Source organism: Perna viridis, chromosome 11 (genome assembly GCF_037379345.1).
Source record: "Perna viridis isolate PV_CMFRI_1.1 ecotype Kerala chromosome 11, ASM3737934v1, whole genome shotgun sequence".
In the NCBI taxonomy this organism is placed as follows: domain Eukaryota; kingdom Metazoa; phylum Mollusca; class Bivalvia; order Mytilida; family Mytilidae; genus Perna; species Perna viridis.
In genome coordinates this window covers 16,007,082-16,032,161 of record NC_142455.1, presented here as the reverse complement: position 1 = coordinate 16,032,161, position 25,080 = coordinate 16,007,082, and the positions used below count along the sequence as shown (strand labels likewise).

At 32.5% G+C, this 25,080-nt stretch overlaps 1 protein-coding gene across 1 annotated transcript; it reads right to left on the bottom strand.

The window, feature by feature from the left end:
• Positions 1–114: 114 nt before the first annotated feature.
• On the bottom strand, positions 115–25,044 carry LOC148603119 (PMS1 protein homolog 1-like). The gene is made up of 16 exons (XM_088553886.1): positions 24,894–25,044; positions 23,250–23,409; positions 22,159–22,284; positions 21,494–21,774; positions 18,749–18,871; positions 18,269–18,409; positions 16,589–17,617; positions 16,222–16,305; positions 14,044–14,143; positions 13,117–13,240; positions 10,408–10,492; positions 9,580–9,704; positions 8,302–8,496; positions 7,651–7,781; positions 4,732–4,886; positions 115–318 (listed from the first exon to the last, which is right to left on the bottom strand). The coding sequence occupies exons 1-16, from the start codon at positions 25,032–25,034 to the stop codon at positions 133–135; spliced, it is 3,186 nt and encodes a 1,061-aa protein (XP_088410012.1). The 5' UTR covers positions 25,035–25,044; the 3' UTR covers positions 115–132.
• Between the last annotated feature and the right edge of the window lie 36 nt (positions 25,045–25,080).

The following is a 25,080-nucleotide window of genomic DNA, read 5'->3' as shown; positions in this document are numbered from 1 at the left end:
GTTGGACAGACAACAAATTTCATTCCCTCCAACACTTCATTCACAGGGGTAAAGGGAAGTTTGCTTCACAACAAAAATCTGAGAAACCTTTGCCTTAGTAATGAAAATTACATCTAATTTTGATTATTAATTTCATGAAGATTGTGACTGTGACATTGGATAATCAACAAATGAATAAATAGTATGAAATAATGGTTTGTTATGTAAACAAGTTTCATGTCTCCTTGGTAACACATCCTTCATTTGATTCAATACATCCAGCATTTCATCTGTTGATTGTTGTCTTGGTAACTGTCTTGCCATTCTAACAGCCTCTCCCTGAAATGTAAGATTTCAGAGAAATATCAACAATCTACTGAAACAAAGGCAAAATATCCAAAAACCTGTCTAATCAAGAAAAAAAAACTTTTGTTGGTATTCACATACACATGGAAACTATAATTGAAGTTTTTATTTTAAGGACATGAAAGTGTTAATTAACATATAATACTCAGGTGTGTCATCAATCTATGTTAATAAGAATTAGACCTATCAATTGTTCCATTCAGTCACTGCATGTAGGATCTAACAACACTCCACTCTACTTTCTGTTCTGATGACCTTTCTGATCAGCCAATCAGAATTCATCTTTCAAGATCTTGACAGAATTATTCAATGGGGAAAACCCAAGAATTCTGAAAAGATCATCTGCATAGAAAGTAGAACAGTCTTGTTAGTTCCTACATTTCAGTGACTGAATGAAACAAAGGTCTTATTATAATTCAATTGGTGTGTCATCAGACCAGTTTCACTATATAAACTAGTGAAGTGTAAAGCTGTTGGTTTCGCTGGTGCAGACATTTAGACTTTAGTTAAATTATATGTATTGAAATTTTACAAAATGTTGTTATTATGTAGCTACTAAAAATTTGTGTCCATCTATAAATCAATAGAACATTTAACAGGAATTAAGGAGGTAGACCTAGGATAAGGGACACAACTCTTACAAATCATTAGAACGTTTGTACTGAACATTTGAGATCAACCTTATGTAATTATCAGAGTAACTTGGACTGATTTTATTCTATTTCAAATGAGAACTTGATAGGCTTTGGTGAAAGTGAATATGATACAAACATATGACTGATTTCAAGAGTTGTGTCCCTTACCCTAGGTCTACCTCCTTAAATGAGTCACTACCCAAAATATAAAAGCAATCAGACTGAAGCTTTTTTAAAACAAAATAGAAATTTTAAGTTGTACCATGAATTTTAATTTTCAGTTAAATTGTACCCACAATGAGTTCCAGACTTTCTCATTGAAAATTTACAAAAAACACTAAAACTGAATCGCTCACCTAATTAAATTTTTGCCTTTTAAGGGCAATAACTCTAACAAGGAGTTGTCAGACAATTTTGACTCCATTTGATTCATTGGACACATTTGTAAGCCTTATAATAAGGATCATTTCAGCAATTGAAAGCTATTGGCTAAACCTAACAGATTTGGAGATGTATGCAAAAATCTGCTGTCAAAAATTGGTCATTTTGTTAAGGATACCCTATAAAACAAAAATGCCAACTTTCATTGAATTTTGCAGAATAGTTTCTGAGAAGCAGATTTTTTTTAAAGTAATAACATCAAAAACAGCAAAAAAACATCTAAAAAGGACAATAACTCCAGCATGGGTCAACAAATTTTCACCAAAATTTGACCACAGATAGATCTCTTCATGCTGATTAATATTACCCCATGTCAGATTTTGGTTAAACCTAACTGTTTTGGAGATATATGCAAAAATCTGCTGTCTGACCTCTATGATCTATTTTTAGTAACAGCGGCCATGCTTCATAACAAATCAAAAATCCAAAGTCATTTTGTTAAGGATACCCTTTAAAACAAAAATAACAACTTTCATTAAATTCTGTAAAGTAGTTTCTGAGGAGAAGATTTTTTAAAATAATAACATTAAAAACACCAAATACGTCCAAAAAGGGCAATAACTCCAACATGGGTCAACAGATTTTCACCAAATATTGACCTTAGATAGATCACATCATCATGGACACTTTTACCCCATGTCAGAATTTGGCTAAACCTAATGGTTTGGAAGATATATGCGAAAAATTACTGTCTGACCCCTATGTTCTAAGTCAGTAACAGCGGCCATGTTTTTTGACTGATCAAAAATCCCCATACCAGTTCAATGCATGATACCCTAAGGAACATTCATCCCAAGTTCCAACTGGTCAAGTGGTGTCAGAGAAGAATTTTGAAAGAAATAACATTCAAAATAGCAAAAAACAGTCGAAAAAGGGCAATTACTCCAACATGGCTTAACATATTATCATGCAAATTTGACCACAGAAAGATCTCATCTAAGCTGAACACTTTTACCCGATGTCAGAATATGGCTAAACCTAACGGTTTTGGGGATAAATGCAAAAAAAGTACTGTCTGACCCCTATGTACTATTTTTAGTAACGGCAGCCATGTTTTTCAACGGATCAAAAATCCCCATATCAGTTCTATGAAGATTACCCAAAGAAACATTCATACCAAGTTTAGTTCCAATTGGTCAAGTAGTTTCAGAGGAGAAGAGTTTTGAAAAATTATTGACAACGATGACGACGAACGCCAAGTGATGGCAATAGCTCACGTGGCCTTCGGCCAGGTGAGTTAAAATGGCAACCAAACCAATATGGAATAAAGAGCTGCGCTTTAAGTGCATGATACACCCATTGCCCTTTTAACTTATCCTTATGCTTTTAATGAATTTATATGGTCAACTAGAAATACTGTGAGCCCTGTCAAATTATCTCCTCTCCCTCCCCACCCCCCCACCCCCCAAAAAAAAAAAATAAAATAAAAAATGCACAAACAATTTGGCACTATCAAGGCTACCTTAAGTTTAACTTAAGTTTGTTGTCTTGATTTTTCACCCATACATTTCTATCTTGTTTAAAACACACTTTTCTGACAAGGTTACCAAGTACCTTTCATATTTATTAGTCAAACATCATAACAAATGGTCTGTTTTAAACGATTTTTCAACGAATAAAATTTCCTTGGCCATTTCCAGCTTTTTTCAAAGAGTAAAACTTCATAACATGGAAAATTTGAGATTTATACAAATCAGAAGGAAGCTTACTTCAATAGATATGAACAATTCACCGAAATTTCATAAAGGTTGAGGAAAGTATTTTAGAGTTGTTGTGCAAACTTGAAAATCCCCGTTTTTTTAAGTGTAAAAATTTATAACACAGAAACAAATAATCTGAAATTTATAAAAAATATAAAGGGAGCTTACATCAATAGATATGAACAATGCAACAAAGTTTCATAAAGGTAGGTGAACGTGTTTTTGAGTTATTGTCCAAAAACTTGAAAATCCCACTTTTTTTAAGTGTAAAAATTCATAACACAGAAACCGAAAAATCTAAAATTTATAAAAATTGAAAGGGAACTTATATCAATTCACCAAAGTTTCATTAAAGTTGGTGAAAGGATTTTTGAGTTATTGTCCCAAGTGTGGACGGATGGACAATGGTATACCATAATACGTCCTGTCTTAGACAGGTGTATTAAAACGAAATTGATTTGCAGAAAAGTTTCAACATAGTGCTGTCCATCAAAGCTCATTACAGTGAAGCAACACAACAAATTTCAAACTGCTCACATTTTCACTACGAAAAATGGATGAAACTATATAAATAAAAGAAAACAACATAAAAATAGGAGATGTGGTATGATTGCTAATGATAGTCTTTCACCAAAAGCATATCAACGAACAATTAAACTTCTTCAAGTCACAAGACTATCTTAAAAGATGGGCAACACCAATTACATAACATTGCACGAAACAAACTGTAAAATGCCCAAAAATAAATGAAGTGAAACTATTCATAAAGCTGAAAATCAACCTAAAATCCAAATATAACAAAACTGTTCTTGCAAATAGGAAGTAAATGTGTGACTTAGTCAAAAGGCTTAACAGTACAACTAACCATGGTGAAGCTGCACACCAACAGTACTTTTATTGTAAATAGTTAGTGGATGTATGATTTGGCTGAAAAGTTTTGTCAACTCATGGTACAACTCAAATTCCGGACAGTTTCCATGGCAACAAAATGCATGGGTAGGAACATCACAATACTTTAACCCCTAGATGTCACACATTAAGGCTATGCAGTAAAAATCTTACACGTGTACATATCTATGAAAAGTTCTGACAACTCATTAAGTACAACTCAAATTTCAAACAGTTCCCACAGCAACAAAATTCATGGGTAGGAACATCACAATACTTTACCCCTTAGATGGCACACAAAAAGAATAGGCATTTAAAATCACACACATGTATATATTCATAATGATCTGTAAATATGAAGTATACGCTTACCCCATCCCATTTTTTTTGCCCCTGTCCCAAGTCAGGAATGTCTGGCCTCTCTATATATTGTTTTGTTTTCACTTTCAGTTTACTTTTATGTTGCTGGAGTATATGGTGGCAACTTTTTCACTGTACCTGTTTATAATGGTGTTTTGCGGCAAGCTGCAGCCTGCACTGAGGTGTTAAGAGTTTCCTCATCATTCATTGAAGACCCATGGATGACTATGGGCAGTGGCGTAGTTGTCTCTTTGACATATTCATTATATCCGTTCTTGTTATATTGTTTTCAGTTAAGTCAGTTTCTTAGGATAAATAATTATATATTGTAGAATTGAAGCTTTATTTAGAAATATACCAACCTGTAAATAGTTAAGAACCTTCAAGGGTCTAGTTTCTTCAAGAGTTAGTGCCCCTGTTTCAGAAATAAACTGTAAAACTTCCTTAACATCTGCTATACCATACACAGGAATATTTTTAGTCAAACCAGTTACTTTGGCTGCAAAATCTACACCATCTAAAATAAAACAAAACATAGAATTATACACATAGAAAATTATCAACCCCAAATTAATGGCTCAAAAAAGTCAATGAATTATATAGATTTCTGAAGTTCATGTACATCATAAATTTTCTATTCAATCTAATTAAAACTAGTCTTATCAATTGTTCCATTCAGTCACTGCATTAAAGTTCTAACAACACTCAATTTCAGATGACCTTTTCAGAATGCTCAGGTTTTTCCCTTTGAATAATGCTTTCAAGATCTTGAAAGATGAATTCTGATTGGCTGATCAGAAAGTTTGTCACAACAAAAAGCTGAAAGGAGTGTACTTGGATCATACATGCAGTGACTGAATGGAACAAATGACAGATCTAAATTTAAATTGTTTTCTATCAAGACTCAAAATCTGACTCAATATTACACATATTAAGATGTAGATGTATGTACTGTGGAAGTACTTTTAATTCGTGGATACCAATTTTCGTGGATTGGGGAAGAAACACAAGTTAGTGGATTCTTGAATTTGTGGTATTGAGGTTTTCAGTATACTCTTCAATGAAAATCTCCATTTTGTTGGGAACCAAATTTCGTGGTATGGCTTTCCCACAAAAACCACGAAAATTTGCACCCCACGAATGATAGTACTTTCACAGTACTACATATATGAATATTGTAAGCCAACAAAACTGTAGGAATAGACTGAATTGCTAACAGGGCCTTACATATACGTGTACTACTAAAAACTGATAAGGGCAATGATGGATCAGGACAAAAGCCCTGGACATAAGCCGCCCCCCCCAGGACAAAAGCCCCCCATGAGAAATTATTTTATCAATTGTGAGTAATATATCTATTAATACTGAAAGTGTAAAATTTGAAATTTGATTTCTTTACGACTTATACTACGTGGACTGATATAAATAAAAATGTATAAATACTGGAATTGTAAAATTCAAACATTTATTTCATTTGGAAATGTTATTCAGTATAAGTTTTAAAGTTTAGTTGAATGGTATAATCAATTAGTTATAATGTATTTTCATCTTTGATCTTTTCATGATGCTCATAATTGCTTATTTAACTGTGATAACAACTTTCAGTTACATGTAGTTTGAAATTAATGTCAATCAGGAAGTGTTTAATTGAAACCATTTAATTTTTTGTTTTCATTTCTATTAAAACAGTATTAAAAAAACCCACAGAAACAAAAATAAAAGACAAAAAAAAATGCAATACAAATACGAAAGGAACAAACAACAAAAGAAAAAAAAAATATTCACAAAAAAAAGAAATAAATATATTAACATTCAGCTTATCATAAGATGTGGGGCTTTTGTCTGGGGGCTTTTATCCAGGGGTCTGTGGGAGGGGGGGGGGGCTTATGTCCTAGACCTGCAATGACTTTATTAGAATTCCTGGTAACATTTTGAACCAGTTAAATAATAGTTGATGATAGATTTTAAGTAGCACTCCAGCTAAGAATCATGCAAAATGTCATACATGATTGGAAAGCCTACATATTTTTATTTTTGATATTTTGTTTAAAATGCTTTAGAAAACAGAAATTTATATTTGGTTTTTCATATAACCCATGCTCATTGGAGATAAAAATTATATAGAATGCACTGTAGATTTCAAAATTAAGGGAGATAACTATGTAAATGACGCTCAAATACAATAGAATCTACTGGATTTTCAATGTTGATTATCTCCTAAGAGCAGGCAGATTTGAATGAATAATTACACATTTCATAATTTACACCCATAAAACAACTTAATTACATAAATAAAAATATGTAACCTTTCTGGGGTGTATCATATTTTTCAGATTTTGCATGATTCTTACAAAGACTGCTACTTAATTGAACTATTTTTCTCTGTTTTTGGTATTGAATTTGAGTTGGAATGTATAGAAGGTTTTTTTTAGGAGTCTAATATCAAAGAAAAGCAGGAAGAACAAAATGTCAAATATCATATATCAAAATTTGATGGTGGAATTTCTTTAAAAAATGGACTAGCAATAATGTTACTAAAAATTGATAGATACCACACTATTGATTTCTGTTTAACTAAAAAAACTGAGAGTCCAGAATTAGAGCAACAAATTTTACCACGCTTATCTACATTAAGTAAAATATTCAATTCTAAATATGACATAGCAAGTTCAACACATCCATGCCAGGACACCTATAGGAAAGAAGCATTGTAATGCAATTGTATATGACTTGTCTTATGATATATAAATCTAAATCTTAGTTTCTGAGAAATAGGACTTGAACTCTGAAAAAATAATCAAAATAATGAAGTCCCCTACATTTCCTCCATGGATACATGTAGTAAAGGAAATATTCTCTATCATTTCAAACCTAATTTCAGTGGGGGTTACAGGAATAGTGGTGTCCGTCCTCCCTTCTGTTACGCAGAGGGATTCTCATATCTTAATTTTACTCCTCCTACACCACTTGGACATTATTGATAAATTGACTGGCGTGGAAAAGTAATTATATTGTTTTCAACATTAATTCTGTATAATAAATGTGGCATCAACTGCTGTTAAATACCACAATATTTTGTTTTCTAGCCAATACAAACACATTCAAGACAAATGAATGTATGTTCAAACTTGCTCTTCAAGCCATACCAGTCTGCATCCACACTTGTTAGCATGGTAATACATGTACTTGAAATTTTAAGAAGGTCAGCGACAACAGCATGATACGTTTTAACATCTGAATTTTTTCTGGGTCATTAAAAATGTGACTTTTTGTTAACTTACCTTTAAAAAATGTGATTACAATTCCATTAGCTGTTAGTCGTCTGTCTTGTATCACATGGTAAATTCCTGTGGCAGCTCCATGTTGGTATGCCAGGGATTTCAGAGTTGTCCATAGAGAGGATCCTAAATAACTACAATCAGAACAAGTTTCAATGAAATCCAATAAGCTGTTGAGAAGAATAAAATATAGGCTATGGAATAGTGTAAACCTTCATGATTTAAAATATTACATGTACTGAATTGTATATGATTTTTAATTTTGAAGCCTCAATACAGAAATTAAGTAAACTGGCAAAATTTCTACAGTGTGTATTTATGAAAAAAAAAATCTACCTGGGCAGAGTTTACTGACACATTTAGCTTGTTTAATAATATCCAGGTATTATTAGCCAATTAAAATATTCACACTTTTGAGGTTCTTCCCAAAATGTTTAAGTAATTGACTGTCAGAGAAGCTTTCGCTAAACTTGACTGCAGTTGAGTGTTGGTGAAATTTATTACTAATTTTATCATTCCTAAAGCAAATTTTCACACTGGGCCCAGTTGATGGTAAATAGGAAGTCTTTAAAGCTAATAAAACTTTTCAAAGAACAGGAGTCAAGTTGGCAGTAAATTAGAATTCATGAACTATTCCAGTCAATAAAATTCTACCTTTCAGACAAAATGATAGGAGGCTCCATCTTCTCACTATCTATTACATGATTGGCCATTAAACTGTGGTATAAAATGGTCTCTTGGATGCGATGAGGATTTATGATCTTCAGACTGTCACCTTGGTAACCAAGCCAAACACCACTTGACTTAAGAGGTCCTATCAACTTCATAGTAGAAGATTCTTGTGTCTGACTGAAATAAAAATAAAAGTGATAGTACCTTGATTACTGGAAAAGCACCCACTGTTCTTAACATAAGAGACAATAAAGGCCATAGACTTTTAAAACTGACCTCAAGGCAAGAGATAATGAAAGTCACAGGCTTCTAACACTGATCTTAAGGTAAGATACAGAGAAGGCTGCAGGCTTAACACTGATCTCAAGGTAAGGAACAATGAAGGCCCCAGGTTTAACACTGATCTCAAGGTAAGAGACAATGAAGGTCACAGGCTTTTAACACTAATCTCAAGGTAAGACACAATGAAGGCCCCAGGCTTAACATTGATCTCAAGGTAAGAGACAATGAAGGCCACAGGCTTTTAACACTAATCTCAAGGTAAGAGACAATGAAGATCACAGCCTTTTAACACTAATCTTGAGGTAAGATACAGAGAAGGCTGCAGGCTTAACACTGATCTCAAGGTAAGAGACAATGAACATCACAGGCTTTTAACACTGATTTCAAGGTAAGAGACAATGAAGATCACAGGCTTTTAACACTGATCTAAAGTTAAGAGACAACAGAGGTCCAAAGCTTTCAAAACTGAAGAGTATACAGGAAGAAAGAGGAAAGAACAGTTGGTTCAGCCATATTAATAATAAATTTTCTATTCAATCTAATTAAAGTTAGATTTATTAATTGTTCAATTCAGTCACTGCATGTATGATCTAACAACACTCCATTCTACATTCTGTTCTGTTGACATTTCTGACCAGCCAACCAGACTTCATCTCTAGGATTCTGAAAAGGTCTTCACAGAAAATTGAATTGAGTGATGTTTTTAGATCCTAAATGCAGTGATTGAATGGAACAATCAATAGGTGTTATTTTAACTAGACTGAGAATTTTTCCAAAATTATAAATCTATTTTCTGAATTAATTTTAATAAATTCTGGAGTGAGGCCACTTTGCCCACGTATGCCCCTACCCCTTCAAAGTAGATTTTTTTTAAGAAAGGAGTGAGATGATATAACTCTGTATTACACAGTTAACTTTACAAAATCAGATCTTGGTTTCAGTTTTTTTCGTACTAACTGCTTGTGATGGGATGATTACCTTGAGAAGATTTTCCTAAAGTAAGCATCCTTCAGACTTTGTAGATTAAACTGTACATCATTGACCTTCTGAGGTGCAGAGGAAAGCTTCTGTTTCAATAGCTGTTCTTTTATTGTTGTCCATGTCTACAAATCAAACAAAAACAGTTTTAAACAATCTAAATGTATCCTGCATATTTACACAATGTTCTGAATAATGCGATTTCATTTAAATCTGTGTATACGAAGATGAAACTTTGTGACCAAAAATCTGCTAGCTGTATGATTAAAATGGTTCAAATGGAAAGAGAGGAGACATAATAGGTCACTGTTTTTTTTTTAATATTAAGGTGTCCATGGGTTTTTTAAAAACATTTATTATTTACTGTTTCAACAGAACATCTAATCTCACCCTATTATAAGCTCGTTATGATTTTTTCCTTTCTCACTAAAGAGACAAGCATATTTCTATTTTTAGTTATATGACAAAATATGCAACATTTATGACGTCACAAAAATTTTTTTATGACTCCTGTAAATAGAAAGGAATTTCGGCATGTAGAGCGCTCTAAATTGGTGTACTAATCACAAAATAATTTTCAAACATGAGCAAAAGAATCCAACACTGCAAGAAAATGCAAGACTAGGAAATCTCAGATATCCTCAAGTAAGATTTCAATGTTCCCTAATGTGGCTTAGCCTTGTTAAAGAACTTGAAACTTTATCCTTGGGTGTCAGAGATTTCTTAGTCTTGCATTCTCAGCGGTGATAGATTCTTAAAGTCTCAACTTCAAAACTGAAAAAATTTGTGTATATATGACCTTTGTATGTCAACTGGACTTGAATATACCTGAGAGGACCTTCTTTTGCTCTGTTTCACCTTACAGCTCAGTCTTCTTTCTTTCTTCTCTGATCCAGAACTAGTTGGTCTTATTCTTCAAAAATATTAACAATGATGTATGATGAAATGATTCCAAAAAAAGGTGCCTACATATGTAGTAAAGTAGGACTCTGTTCAAAATAATTTCAAAGTATGCGTCAAGTATGACAGAATGATTCTTTCAAAACTAATGAAAAAGTAAGTTATAAATATAGAATAATAATCTTTATTTTGATGCTAACAATATCATGTGGAATATTTCAAAAAGTGCAAGCGTGTGAGTGTAGAAGATATGACAGATGATATCATTAGAATCAAAATAAAAATTTACGAAATAATTCCTGGACCACAATTTATGCTTATTTTAACATGGAAGCAACATTTATAATAAATAGAAGTAATTTGAACCACACTTTGAAAAAAAATTAAACATGCAAGGAATCGTGTCATGACGTAACATATAGGTCATTCAAGCATAGTGGAAATGCCTAACTAGGTTGCTACAGTTGGTCAAACAAAATTGACAAATTTCATTCCTCCGGAATACATCTTGTTGGTGAATGAAATTAATACTGATTATACCACTGGGAATTTGTTAGCACAATTTAAAATTATCAAGTCATTCAATGGATTCGCCAAAACCACAATTTCACATGCGTCATACAAAAGGTATTTTGAACACGTTCAATGCCAATGGGATTTTCAGGTTCCCTTGTCACTTTGGCTCCTCTTTATAGTAAATTATTTTTAGTATAAATGCAGGTAATTCAAAATTAAACCAATTTCATTGGTTGTGAAGCCAAATGTATTTGTTTACTTTTCCAGACAACACATTTTACACCTACTTTCATGTGGGAGTGTCAATAGAACAGCCTAATGGTTTGATCATAATATCTTCTTTCTGTGTTTTCTTATGTAGTACGATTAAATCGTAATAGAGATGATTTTACAGAAATATTATTGGGTTTGTTGATTTCATAATTAGTAGATGATTAAAATCGATGAATACAATGAACAATCATTACAATGATTGTGCAAGTGTGAGCAGGCTATTTAGAGACCTCAGTTGTTTACAAAGCCAACAATTGTCACGCCAATTTAGAATAACTTTTATTCTGTTTATTGGTAATCCAATTAATGCACTTTAAATTGTTTTGATGTACATGAATTTTTTTACTACTTTATCTGGTAGTGTGACTATACACTGTTGATGTGTGTGTGTGTGATGTCATTTTCAATTAAAACTCTCAAGACGATATGATGACGTCACAATCACTCAAAATGTTTCAACAGATATTTTGGAATATCTTATCATGTACAAGAAATAGAGAAAGATCAAAGGGATAAAGTATAGATTACCGATAAAGTATAATAATTGAGTAAAGTTGATTATGAATACGTAGAAATACTGTGAAAGTACTAAAGTTCATGGATACCGATTTTCGTGGAGGAACACATTTGTGGATTCTAGAATTCCTGGTTTTTAGGTTTTCAGTAAACACGTCAAAGGGAATTTCATTTTTGTTGGGAACAAAATTTCACACTTACCAATGAAAACAACATAAATTAGTAACCCAGGAACACTAGTATTTGGTACATCTAGAAATCAACCAAAATGCTATTCAAATCTATTCTGAAGCATCTGTGACATACATATATTTTACTGCTTATTTAGCAAAAAACTTCAGGAAAATTTTACCATAAAGCATTTCAACTATGTTTGATGTTTCAATATCTTATAATAGCTAACTTAACAAACACTTTGATGGTTATTTCTGGAAGTAAATATATTTGGATAAGACAATAAAATCTTTGTGTTTTTTCCTTCATGTACCACACCTTAAACAAGTTTTGCCTGATTCTTAGACAGATAAGTACGGTAAAATACTTAGCAGTTTCTAATCAAGTGTATCATGAAAAAATATATTTTTCAACAATTACTAACCAAGTTAAATATTGATTATTTTTGTTTCAAATTATGGTACTGTGAAAGTAGTTCTATTCGTGGGTCCCAATTTTCATGGTTCAGGGGAAAATGATCAGTTCACTGATTCTTGAATTCACGAATTCAACAAATGCATCATACAAACGAATTGAAAATATCCTTTTCGTTGGGAACCAAACTGCGTGGTATATCAAACCCACAAAATCAACGAACAATAATACTTTCACAGTACGTTATTGGATTAAGTTTCTATTACACCTTTGTGTTTTTGGCTAAATGAGTGTACACAAGTAAAAAAATATACACAAAATGGATGAGTGGACAATACAAATAAAATAATAAAAGGCCAGTTTTGTGGCAGAAAAAAGACTGAACGGTCAATATTCTTTTACTGCATCACATTTTAGCTGTAAAAGATAGAAGATGAAGATAGTCGTCCTAGAACTGACGTTTACAATTTAATATTGGGGTAAACAGCACCAGTCTGGCTGTTCAATGTTGGTGTAATGCTCATATCAATTATTAACCTTTTGACATTTTTAATATGAAAATTTTAGTTCATCAGCTGGATCTCATCTATAAGTCAGAACCCTTCCCTACATTTATAATTTGGTTAAAAAAATCTGACTTATAGGTGAGTACAGTACTCCTTTAAACATGTGTACAGCACACCATAATTCATAATATTTATATGGATATGGATATGTATATATATATTTTTGTATTTGACTTACTTGTCTTTCACAGGAGATTTTATCTTGTAGTATTTCTCCTGCTCTTCATCAGATAGAGCTCCCCACTGTGTTTCTAATATCCTTGTCACTTCATCATAATCAGCTAAAGGATTCCCTGCTACAACTGTATCAGTAGTAAAAATACACAAATATAAACATGAATTTGTGCATACCCCCACTTTTATAGGAAGTTGATGTTACAGAGCCACCAAAATTGCTTACAACAAATTCCCCATCTATATAAAGTCACACTCCAAATTTGAAATCATTCCCGTCACTGGGAATCTAGATAACTGTAATTAGAGTCTGAATGGCTCACCAAATTCTACTTTTTTTTGTTAAACAACCTTGTTTTTTTCTTGGATAAAAACTCCTAATGCTCATGCTTAAGGAACAATCAAATCAATTTTCATTTTTCAAACTCCAACATGACTGAACAGTTTGACCATGGATGGGTCTCATCAAACAGAACACATTTTGATAAACATTATGGTTTTAGAGATATATGCTTAAAACTTATGTCTGAGCCCTATATTCCATTTTTAGTAATGACAGTCATGTTTTTTCAATGGATCAAAAATATCCATATCAGTTCTGTGCAGAACACCCTAAGGAACATTCATACCAAGTTTAAGTTCCAATTGGTCAAGTAGTTTCTGAGAAGAACAGTTTTGAAAAATTATGAAAAATGACGACATAAGATGCCAAGTGATGATAAATTTCACTTACATACAACTGATCGTATAGGAAACCATGAAAATTAATGCCTACAAAACAGCCATTTTGTGTATGCTCAAATCTATAAGAATCTTTCAATTTTTTGGTTAAGTGATTGGTTTTAAGACTTTTTGCTAAATTCAAATGCCATGTCATAATTAGCCCAGTAGAAAAGAAGTGTGTGGAGCTTAATTTTAAAGCTTCAATTACCGTAACTTCTTCTGTCTTTACAGAACTGTGAAAATGCTGATGATGGATGTCTGACAGACTGACTCATTAACACATCAGACAATGTCCTTTGTCCTTCATCCTGTAAAAAACTGAATTCTATAACTGGGGATGATTTTACGCGGGCAACAAGCAAAGCTGTAATTGGCAAAATCGTAAGAAAATATACAGTAAAAAAGAAGAATCATAACAGTAAAATTCTGATTTGAAATAGCAGAAAAAAAAGTGGAAAAAAATTATGTCTTTATAACTGATATGCATGATAAACAATTGTTGCTTGTTTCATGTGTAAATAATGGATTGCTCATACAATGTATGTCAGAGAAAATCATGTTTTACAAATGTTAATCATTGGAGAATCATATTTAAATTAATACACATCGCATCATATTTCGCTTAATGCAAGAGTAAAAACTACAATGCCTGTATGATTCTCATACATAAAACTTCTTTGCATTAGGGAAAGATTTGAATTTTATCAGAGCTATTTATATCTTGGTATGTCTGAAACACTTAAAAATTCAAGTATCAGTTTTTCTTCCAGAAACAGTTCTTCCAAGAAATCCAAGAACCTTTGTTAATTCCAGTCAAATTTGACATTAACTGTTGTCTACAACTCTTATGCATGATAGACAATTGTTGCTTGTTTCATGTGTTAATAAGTGACTGCTCATATGTAAGTGAAAATCATGTTCTACTATGAAAATTCTTAAAAGGCTTTGAGACCACAACTGTGGTTGATTTTTGATTGTTATATGAGCAGCACACGACTTATTGGGTGTGGCTTGTGTGTGTGTAAATCACCTTCATCAGGTAAACAAACACATGTAACATGCCTATGTGTATCAGCTGTTATCATTCATTTCAGTAGCATGAATGAACGTACATTCATATTTAATAAAAATATTAAACGCTATGTTTTATAAAAGTTTTATTATATTCCGTAAAAATCACTTACACATGTACATGGTAGCACTCACCATGTGCGCCATCATGTATGAAAACAAACAATAACAATCATCAATGAATGAATCATTGTACCTGTCCAGATGAAAACATTGTGACTTTATAATGCAAACAACTACTGCCATATCTAACAATGCTCTACTTGATTCGCTTTTCATTATAAAAAATAGAAAGCAAAGTTTCACTACCAACCATTTCAACCGAAATAGTGTAAAGTGTACAGCCAAATATTGACAAATATGGCGGGTCTAAGGTTACCGTAATATGTCATGAAATGTAAGAAAGTTTCGCAACTGTCCTATTAGAATTTAAAGAAATCATGGAAACTCCATTTTATCATTGTTTTACCATGGGCTGGCCATTTATGCTCATATTTAACTCCTTGCTATCTCTCAGGGTAAAATAATACAGCATAAACGGTCAGCTTGTGGTTGAACAATGATGAAATGGAGTTTCCTTGATTTATTTCTTAATTTTACAAATGTAAATCATTGAAGAATCATATTTAAATCGAAATACATCACATCAAATTTTGCTAAATTCAAAGGTAAAAATTACTACGTATGTATGATTCTCATACATGGCATTTTTTTTGATAGGGAAGATTTTAATTTCATCAGAGCTATTTATATCTTGGTTTGTTTTGAAACACTTCAAAATTCAAGTATCTGTTCTACTTCCAGAGACAATTCTTTCACAAAAGTACAATTTCAAAAAGAAGTCCGACGACCTTTGTTAATTCCATTTAAGTGCTATTTACACTCCTTGAGACGCTTAGGTTTGCCGCACGCACGATACCTAAACGCTCACCAAACGCACATTAAATGAATGCTTCTAGCGTGTGTTTAAACACACGATAGACGAAAGATGAAAAATAACAATTTTAACAAATAATGATGAAAGTGAAAATAGAAAATTGAATTAATGAAAATATATGAATTAATAATTTCCAATAATATACAAAAATAACAGTTGAATCAAGGAAATAAAGTACAGCAATAAACGAACACTTCTATCGTGCATTTAAACAAATGCTCGTATCAAGCATTTAAATAAATGCAAAACGATGCGTAAACGCACGATAAACGATGCATGAATGCTAAAATGGGCAAAGTGAACGTTTCAAGGTATGTAACTTTGACATTAGCCGATTTTCATTGTTTTATGAACCAAACATAAAAATGACTCCTGTACCTGTATAACAGACCGTCTCTTTGCTGGTGGTTCTTCACTTGAATCTAATGGCAACAACCTCTTCCCTGTCAACAAGGTCACTGGCTGTAACAGATAATGTAAGACTCCTCCAGGTGTGAAAATCTCAAAAGCATATTTTTTTCTTCAAAATTTTAACAATAATCATAAATGTAGCATACACTTCCTTACACATTTCTGGTTACACTTGAATTTAAATCAAGTTTCCATCTACCAATAATTTCCATGATTCATCATAAGGATAGAAAAAAATATAATCATGCAATATTAAAACAGAAAAGCATTAAAATTATTTATTTTTTGTCAAATGTCCATTACTGTTGCTTTATTCCATAGTACTATAGGTTACCTGAATATCTGTTGTATCATAAGTTAGTGACTGTCCTCTACTCCAACCTTCAGCAGTTGTCTTGTTTGTGTTGCTACCATCACTAACCACAGATATGTTAGACCCAAAAGAAGCAGCAGCTATCCTAGTCATTATATCCTCATCTATACATTGGTTTGTTGTACTAGTGTTAGTTGATAGTTCTGTGGGCGATTTATTTCCTAGAATTGATGCAGTTCGGTCAAGTTTGTCATGCTTTTCATAACCATTACTTGATGAATCTGATTCATGGATGTTAATTCTAGCACACGCACTTCTGTCTGAACAAGAAGAAGCAGAATTGATTGATTCAGAACATGTATCAGATGATGTGACTGTTTGAGAGCAAGTAACAGCAGATTTTAGTATTTCTCCATGACCTTGTTCTGAGGCTGACTGAGATTCTTTCCAAGTTGAAGTAATATCACTAAAAACTTCTGACAGCTTAGGATTAGAGCAAAAAACTATATTTGATCCCTTAGATCTGTCATTCCCTTTTTCACCTGGGTCCCCATCAATAACTGTTGATGGATTTCCAACTTCCTCATCATCACCACTCCACAGATCATCTAAAGAAACTTCCTGAATCTTAAATTCTGGTTTGCCAAACTGAGTCAGTGAAATATCCTCTATTCCACTACCACTTTGTGGCAATGTCTTATTATTATCAACTTTTAAGACATTGCCCGAAAGTTTATTGTTATCTTCTGCCCTTAACATGCCAAAACTATCTGCTGAACCATCTTTATTAATTCTTGTAGAAAAACCATCAGTATTGCCTTTTGTACAAATTTTTATGACAGGAAAATCATTTTGTTTATCTTCTACAGGCTGTATTGAAAAACTGTCACTAAAATCTGAAGAATTGTCTCTAATGTGGCTTTCATTAAATGAAGAGTTATCTTCCTTTGATATATCACTCTCAACACTTCCAAGTTTTGTAGCGTCTCCTTTGTGTATTTTTCCATACACCTCTTCTAGAACACATGTCAAGGCCTTTAAAATTTCTACCTGTTAAAACATCAGAATAATGTATCTATTATATAAACCATGTCTCCTTAAAAAAAATTGACACAAATATTATTTTTTCAGATTTGAACAAATTCTAATTGGACAGGCAAAGATCAAAATTCATCAAGTCCTCCACTCCTGGTATGTTATAACATGTATTAAAGAGACCCAAATGAAACAGAACTTTTCGCTAGTTAGCCATAGTCTTCTATTTTTCAGTAGCAGTCTTTATAAAAATCAAACAAGTGATTTATAAATGTAAAAAAAACAACCAAATTCAGTTTTATTTCTTGTTCAGAAACAGTTACTGATCACATAACCAGTCTTAGTTTTTCATTTGGTTGTTGCGCTTTTCAGATAAAAATTACAGATTGTACATGAAATTGGCACCTTGCAAGAGTTATGGTTCTTGATTTGATTTGATTTGGTTGATTTTAGTGGGAGATGATTGTATGATTTTCTAAAAAGAGCAGATCTGAATGCAGAAATGATTATTGTTAAATGCAAGTATACAATGTGTAGACTGAAAAATCAGTGTGTTTGATGGGTTTTCTACACCATAAATTACTCTACCATCAGCAGAATCTGAATTTTATGTGGACTGATACTTAAACCATTGATAGTGTTAAAGGAATAAATTTTTTGACAGACCTTTTGATGCAGGAATACAGTTGTTTTATTTGGGTCAATGTTGACATCTATCTCGTCTGTTGCCATGGTAACTGCCAAAAAATAGACTGGATAACGATGACTTTCAGCTCTTGTAGATGCCAAGTAATATTGTTTTATAAGCTTTAAAGACAAAAAAAAAAAAAAAAAACAGAGAGGATTATAGTATGAAACACACTTATAATAGTTTGAATCATTCTTCTATAATTAATGGTTACGAAGATGTGGGGCTTTGACAAATTTTTAGGTGTTCCAATATGTGACATGGAGCTTATCAATTCTCATGTACAATATATATGAATATTCCAAATGCTGAATAAACTAAAAATACCAACTTCTATTTAGTAAACAAATTAAACTGCAATATTCATTCAGTTGCAAAGGTATCATGTTGTATAAAGTCTGTGTGAAAGTTTTATCAAATTTCATTCAGCATTCAAAGTAGGGGTATAAATATTCAACCTTTTCAAAATCCTTCAAATGAACTGGTCTTCTATTAACGGCACAAATACAGCGGGAGTTGTCATGTTTACTGGATACAGCAACATCAGAATTAGAGTTTGGTAAAAATATGTCTATATGAGCCTGTAAAAAGCATACATGAGTTTTAATGGTCAGGTCCTTTAGATCAGACAAGTGCCATAGCAAATGTGAAATAAACAATTACAAAAATAGGTGTGCTTTACTTAAGTAGCACTCCAGATAAGAATCATGCAAAATGTGATTCATTGTTAGAAAGCCTACATATTTTAATTTTTGATATTTTGTTTAAAATGATACAGTAAACAGAAATAAACATGTGGCTTCTCATATAACCCTTGTTCTTAAGAGATAAAAATTAATAGAATCTACTGTAGAATTCAAAATTAAGGGCGATAACTCTGTAAATGACACTTAAATACAGTAGGAACTATTGGATTTTCAATGTGGATTATCTCCAAAGGGCAGACAGATTGGAAGAATAATTATACATTTCATCGTATAAATCTATAAAGCAACTTGATAACAAAATTGACGAGGCTCCCATTTTGAGCCTCAATCGCTCACCTGGTTGAATTTTGCCTTTCAAGGGCAATAAATTAAACAAGAAGTTGTCCAACAATTTTGATTCAAGAAAACTTTGATAGGACTTATCAAAAGGATCATTTCAGTAAATGAATGTCTAAATCTATCATAGTTTTCAAGACATTGGCTGAAAACTGTAAAAAAAAAAAAAACAAAAAACAAAAAAAAAACCTGTCATTTTCCCCTGCCAAGGGCAATAACTCTTATAAGAAGGCATCTGACAAATTTTATGCCCAAAGACTTTTGTAGTCCTAAAAATGAGGATCATTTCAGCAATTGAAAGAATTTGGCTAAACCTAACAGTTTTGGAGATATATGCAAAAAACTACTGTCTGATCCCTATGTTCTAGTTTTAGTAACAATGGCCTTGTTTTTCAATTCTATGCAGGATACCCCAAGGAACACTTATACTGAGTTTTGTTTCAATTGGTAAAATAGTGTCAGAGGAGAAGATTTTTGAAAGAAATAGCATTAAAAATAGCAAAAAACTTCGAAAAAGGGCAGTAACTCCAACATGGCGTAATAGATTAAAATGAAAATTTGACTGCAGATAGATCTCATCATGCTGAACACTTTTACCCTTTTCAGAATGGGCTTAACCTAACCGTTTTGGAGATATATGTGAAAAACTATTGTCTGACCCCTATGTTCCATTTTTAGTAACGGTGGCCATGTTTTTCGACGGACCAAAAACCCCCATACCAGTTCTATGCAGGATACCCCATGGAACATTCATACCAAGTTTGGTTCCAATTGGTCAATTAGTGTCAGAGGAGAAGATTTTTGAAAGAAATAACATTAAAAATAGCAAAAAAATGTTGAAAAAGGGCAATAACTCCAACATGGCTTAGGTCTCACTAACCACTTCCGGGTCAAATGGCCACCCCCCTATGTAGTACCAAATACACACTGAACCTAGACATATGCATTGTAAGTGCATTATTTGTGTGTATCATGGTTAAAAGTAGTCAAAATAAAGCTTAGAATGTGTACTTTAAAATCGTGTATGTAATTAACTACAAAAGTGTATGAATCTTGTTTACATGTGTGAGTAATTTGCCTCTATGCTGTCAATTAGCAGAAAAGGTAAAAATGTGGCTTTTCAGTACCATTTATTCAAGTAAATTTTGTGAAGAATTTCTACAATTGTCGTACCATTAGCATAATAATTTTGGAAGCCTTATTTTCCAAGCTTCGCAATGGTATGCAACTTTAAGATGTCATTTGTCCTGGGAATTCACAGTGAAACTTTTTTAACATGTAAAGTAATGGAAACGTTAGAAGTGGTTTGTGAGACCTTACTAGATTAAAATGAAAATTTGACCGCAGATAGATCTCATTATGCTTAATACCTTTACCCAGTCAGGATTGGGCTGAACCTAACTGTTTTGGATATATATGCGAAAAAGTATTGTCTGACCCCTATGTTCTATTTTTAGTAATGGCGGCCATGTTTTTTGACAAATCAAAAATCCCCACATAAGTTCTATGCAGCATACCCCAAGGAACATTCATACCAAGTTTAATTCCAATTGGTCAAGTAGTGTCATATGATAATCATATGTATACTGAAACATATGATTATTATATGGTGCTCGATTTATATGATAACTATATGATGCAAACCATGATTCTCATGTGCGGCTCATTTGCTTGTGTATACACACCAAAATACAGTATTTAATTTCCGTCCAGTTAACCTACTCATTTTGCTCTGCAAGTTCAAATGAGATAATCTATCTTGTACAAAGATGATTAAGTAAAATTTTTTATTTCATCCAGAATGAAAAAAATTAATTTGATTATTTATTTCTCATCTGGGCAAGATTGGTTATTTACCATAAAATAACTTGGTACTGTGACATCATTAACTTCGATTGGTCCCCAGTCCACAATTCAAATAATACCAAACGAAATAAGGCTTTGGTGAAGGGAATCTTAATTTTGACTTTAATCGCTTTGAAAGAAAATTAAAAGGATTGTTTTTAATGTTCGACCAAGTTATGCGCACCTAACAAACTTTTGGGCAGTTAACGCTTCTAAGTTGGTTATTTCGCATAAACGGGTGAAAAACTAAAAATAATCCTTATATCAAAAAATTTATATGACACACATGAAAACTTATTGAAATAAATTTTTTACCGTAGGATTCTGGATCTCCACTGTTTTCTGCACAAGAGAATTCAGTACATGTTTTCCAAGAATACCAAGTAAAGCAGTACGTACGTCACTTACAGAATTCTTCTGGAATGTTTTCTCTTTATTATGTGTCAGAGTAAACCTTACTTTGGGAAGAATGATACTGAATGCTACAAGTAAATCTTCTACATTCTTCAACTCATCTTTTTTTTTCTTATTTGTGTTATAAAATTGACGCCTAACTGGAAGGTTCTTGAAAAGTGCTGTAGCTGTAACAGTTGTACCTAAACAATACAAAATAATTTATGGGATTAGCTCAAAGCATCTCAATATTTGGTTTATCATTGGAACATCAAGTGAAAACTTAACCGAACTGGAACCTTAAATTTTTTTCTAAATGAATCATGAGGAACTTTAATATATTTTGCTTTTTAACAATCATGCTATTGTCTCCACATCTGCTTGTCCAGGAAAAATATTGCATTAAGTAATTTGACATTTTTAAAAGTTCTTAGCAGTTTTTGTTATAGTCCTTCAATGAAAAAGTATAGGCTAACTTTAATGTCCATATTTTCTAGCTACCATCATAATCATATTTTGTTTTGTTTTCATTTTTTTTATGTATAAAGCAACTTTTAGTAAAGCAAAATTTAAAATTATAACTATACCTTGCTTCAAATGAGAAGGGTGTGAAGAAGTTATCTGTCCTTGGTTGTTAAAGGCATAAGATAAACTAACTTCATCCTCAGCAGTCTTTGTTGTTACTGACAGGTTAGATACTGTACAAAGTGATCCTAAAAAATAAAAGAGAATTATTTATGACGTCCCAGAAACTCTTTCACATGTACATATAATATGCATTAAGTGCAAATCAAATCTGCATGTACACCTATAATAGAAATTACAAAAGAATAATGATTAAAATACAAACCGATCTAATTAAAAAACTAATGCTTATTACCTTATTAACATTTTACTATCTTGTGAGCTAAGCATACTGTCAGTCAAAATATAGGAATTAGATATAAGGTCTATTCATTTTAAACCCATTTATTTGACCAAATATTTAGTTAACAAAATAGCTTGATCACCCTTTCTCTTACATGTAGATTTTTGGTGAATCATTGATGTCTATCAGCCACAATAAAGTATCACAAACAGATGAATAAATATAAAACAAATGTATATTGCCAGAAAATATCTAAATTATTTGACATGCTTTAGGAATAGTGAGATTTCAAGTATTCCCCGAGCTAATCTGACTGTTTTGGAGCAAATACAAATAGATACAACTGTATATTGATATTTTAGGCAATGTTCATGTGTTGTTTTATCCTACAACCACACTTTTCTAAATAGAATGTGAAATTTGCCCAAAATAGTTGATTTTTTTCAGCAATCTTTTCAGCGCAGCGGTTGGCATGTGCACCTTTAACTTGTCATCTACTTCCTGTTTTGTCATTGCTGATAACTGAAAAGGTAACCAGGAGACGATAATATGCAGTGGCAGAATAAAGCTTTGCGTTATTCCACACTCTTTTTTTACAGTAGAAAGCCTAGTTGCAGGATAAAATAAAAACTTCACAAGCTTAAAACTCACTATAAAGGACAGATTTCCGTTAAACTTCTTGAAATATATATTTCTTCTTCCTCTGATACTTGTAATTATGAATGACATACAATGTTCATTATTTTGAGTTACCCAATAAAATATGTTCACATCAATTATTAACATTTAAAACATTGTACATATAATTACCTAAAGCCTCTCCTCTAAATCCATAGGTTTCCAGTTTCTGTATATCATTGAATGAACCAATCTTTGATGTATGATATCTCTTAGCAACATAAGGTATATTCTGTGGAGATATACCATTACCATTATCTCTTACTTCTATCTTATCCAGACCATAGTTTTCCTGTTATGACAAAAAAAATTTGAGACACAGAAATGAAAATGAATGGGCATAGAGCGTACAATAGGGTATGTAAATCTCGATACACAAATCCTTGGTTTCATGAGAATGGGTCCTCATCTACCATTCAAATGCATGGAGATTTTTTTGTGTCAAAATACAGATAAAAATGACAAGCATCTAGATATACATGATAAAAATGTTAAGAAAAGCATACAATATTTGATTTAGCATATTTTACATTTCTTAAAATTCAACTGAACTTTTAAGTATAACTACTTTTAAAACAAAAATTTAATTTAAAAATGGAAAGATATGTTATCAGTAGATTTTGATTCAGCACACATACCTTGGCTATAAACACAGCCACTAATAGCACCTCAGCATATCCAATAGATATGAATCAAAATCATAAGGTGCAACTTCCAGGTGTGACAAGGAGATTACAAATTTGGGGGGGATGGTGGCTGGTTGACTTTATTTTGCACTGATTCAAAACACTAAAATTGTCATGCCATGCTGCATGTAATAACCTACCAGTAAGACATCACTAATGGACAAAACATGCTTCTTTTTTTTTCAGTAGACCCAAAAAAATTAGAGATCCCATAGCAATCTTTTCATATACATGTAAATCGATTAATAGGACATATTTGTAGGGGTTCTCTGGTCAATTTATGGCAGTTTTATCAGACTTGAAAGAATATTTATGAATGGTAGTCCATGTTTCCATCTATTTCGACCAGTTCTCACAAAACTCCAAGGATATGATCACAATGTATTGGAAAAAAGAGAAAACTTATACTTTACTCAAACACAAACTTAATTAACTGAAAATGTAACTCAAAATTTCTACTCAAACTTAAACTCAAATTGTAACTCGCTATCAAATGGGGGTTCAACATTAAAGTTACTGGCCACGGGCCAGAGGCTACAATGTAAGTTGACCCTCTGGGTCGACTACCACTACCAGTAATGGCCAATGATGTTCAACCCCCTTTTGAGCCCCTAGTAACGGCAGTACCAATAGTTTTTGTTGGTACTGTAGTCATGCAGTACCTAAACTTCTTGTCAAGAAATTAAATAAAAACCAGGGTATTGTTACTGTGCAACTAATCGTAACAAGTTCAAATTTATGTGTTTGTTACCCTTCTGTACCAATCAAGATTTGGGTGCTCTGCATCTGGATACTAGTAATGGTCATTGTTAGTCGACCCTTTTTATAGTGTTTCCCTACAAACGCCTGTGCCACACCCTTAATGACCTTATTGAAAAATAACGTGTTGTTAGTATACTTTCCAGGGGTTTCATTAACTTTTTGCAATGCAGGTACCTTTGGTTTTGTAGGAGGTACTTTTCATCATTTTCTCATATAAAAATGTACGAAATCCAGGATGTACCTTTCAGTAGCTTAGGAGGGTAAAACTAAAAGTACCTGGTAGTGGTACCGCCTATTAGTATTAATGAAAGGCTTGACTTTCCCTTACCAATCGCACATCGACAGTTGTTGCATCTGCATCAAGTGAGTTTTCTATCAATTCTTTCACGACACTAAAGATGGATGTTATCACTTGGGTACTACCTATCAAACGAATAGTGTTTTTATCCAAAGCAGTCAGCATATTCATCTCCCGCGGTTTTTTTATTAACCTTTCGGAAAATTTAACTTTATCT

Excerpts from the sequence above, each read along its gene's own strand:
- LOC148603119 (XM_088553886.1), bottom strand. The coding sequence starts at position 25,034 with ATGAATATGCTGACTGCTTTGGATAAAAACACTATTCGTTTGATAGGT. Across the intron at positions 18,410-18,748 it reads ATTTGAAGGATTTTGAAAAG|CTTATAAAACAATATTACTT; the intron begins GTTGAATATTTA and ends TTGTCTTTAAAG. Across the intron at positions 4,887-7,650 it reads TGTAATCACATTTTTTAAAG|ATGGTGTAGATTTTGCAGCC; the intron begins GTAAGTTAACAA and ends GTTTTATTTTAG.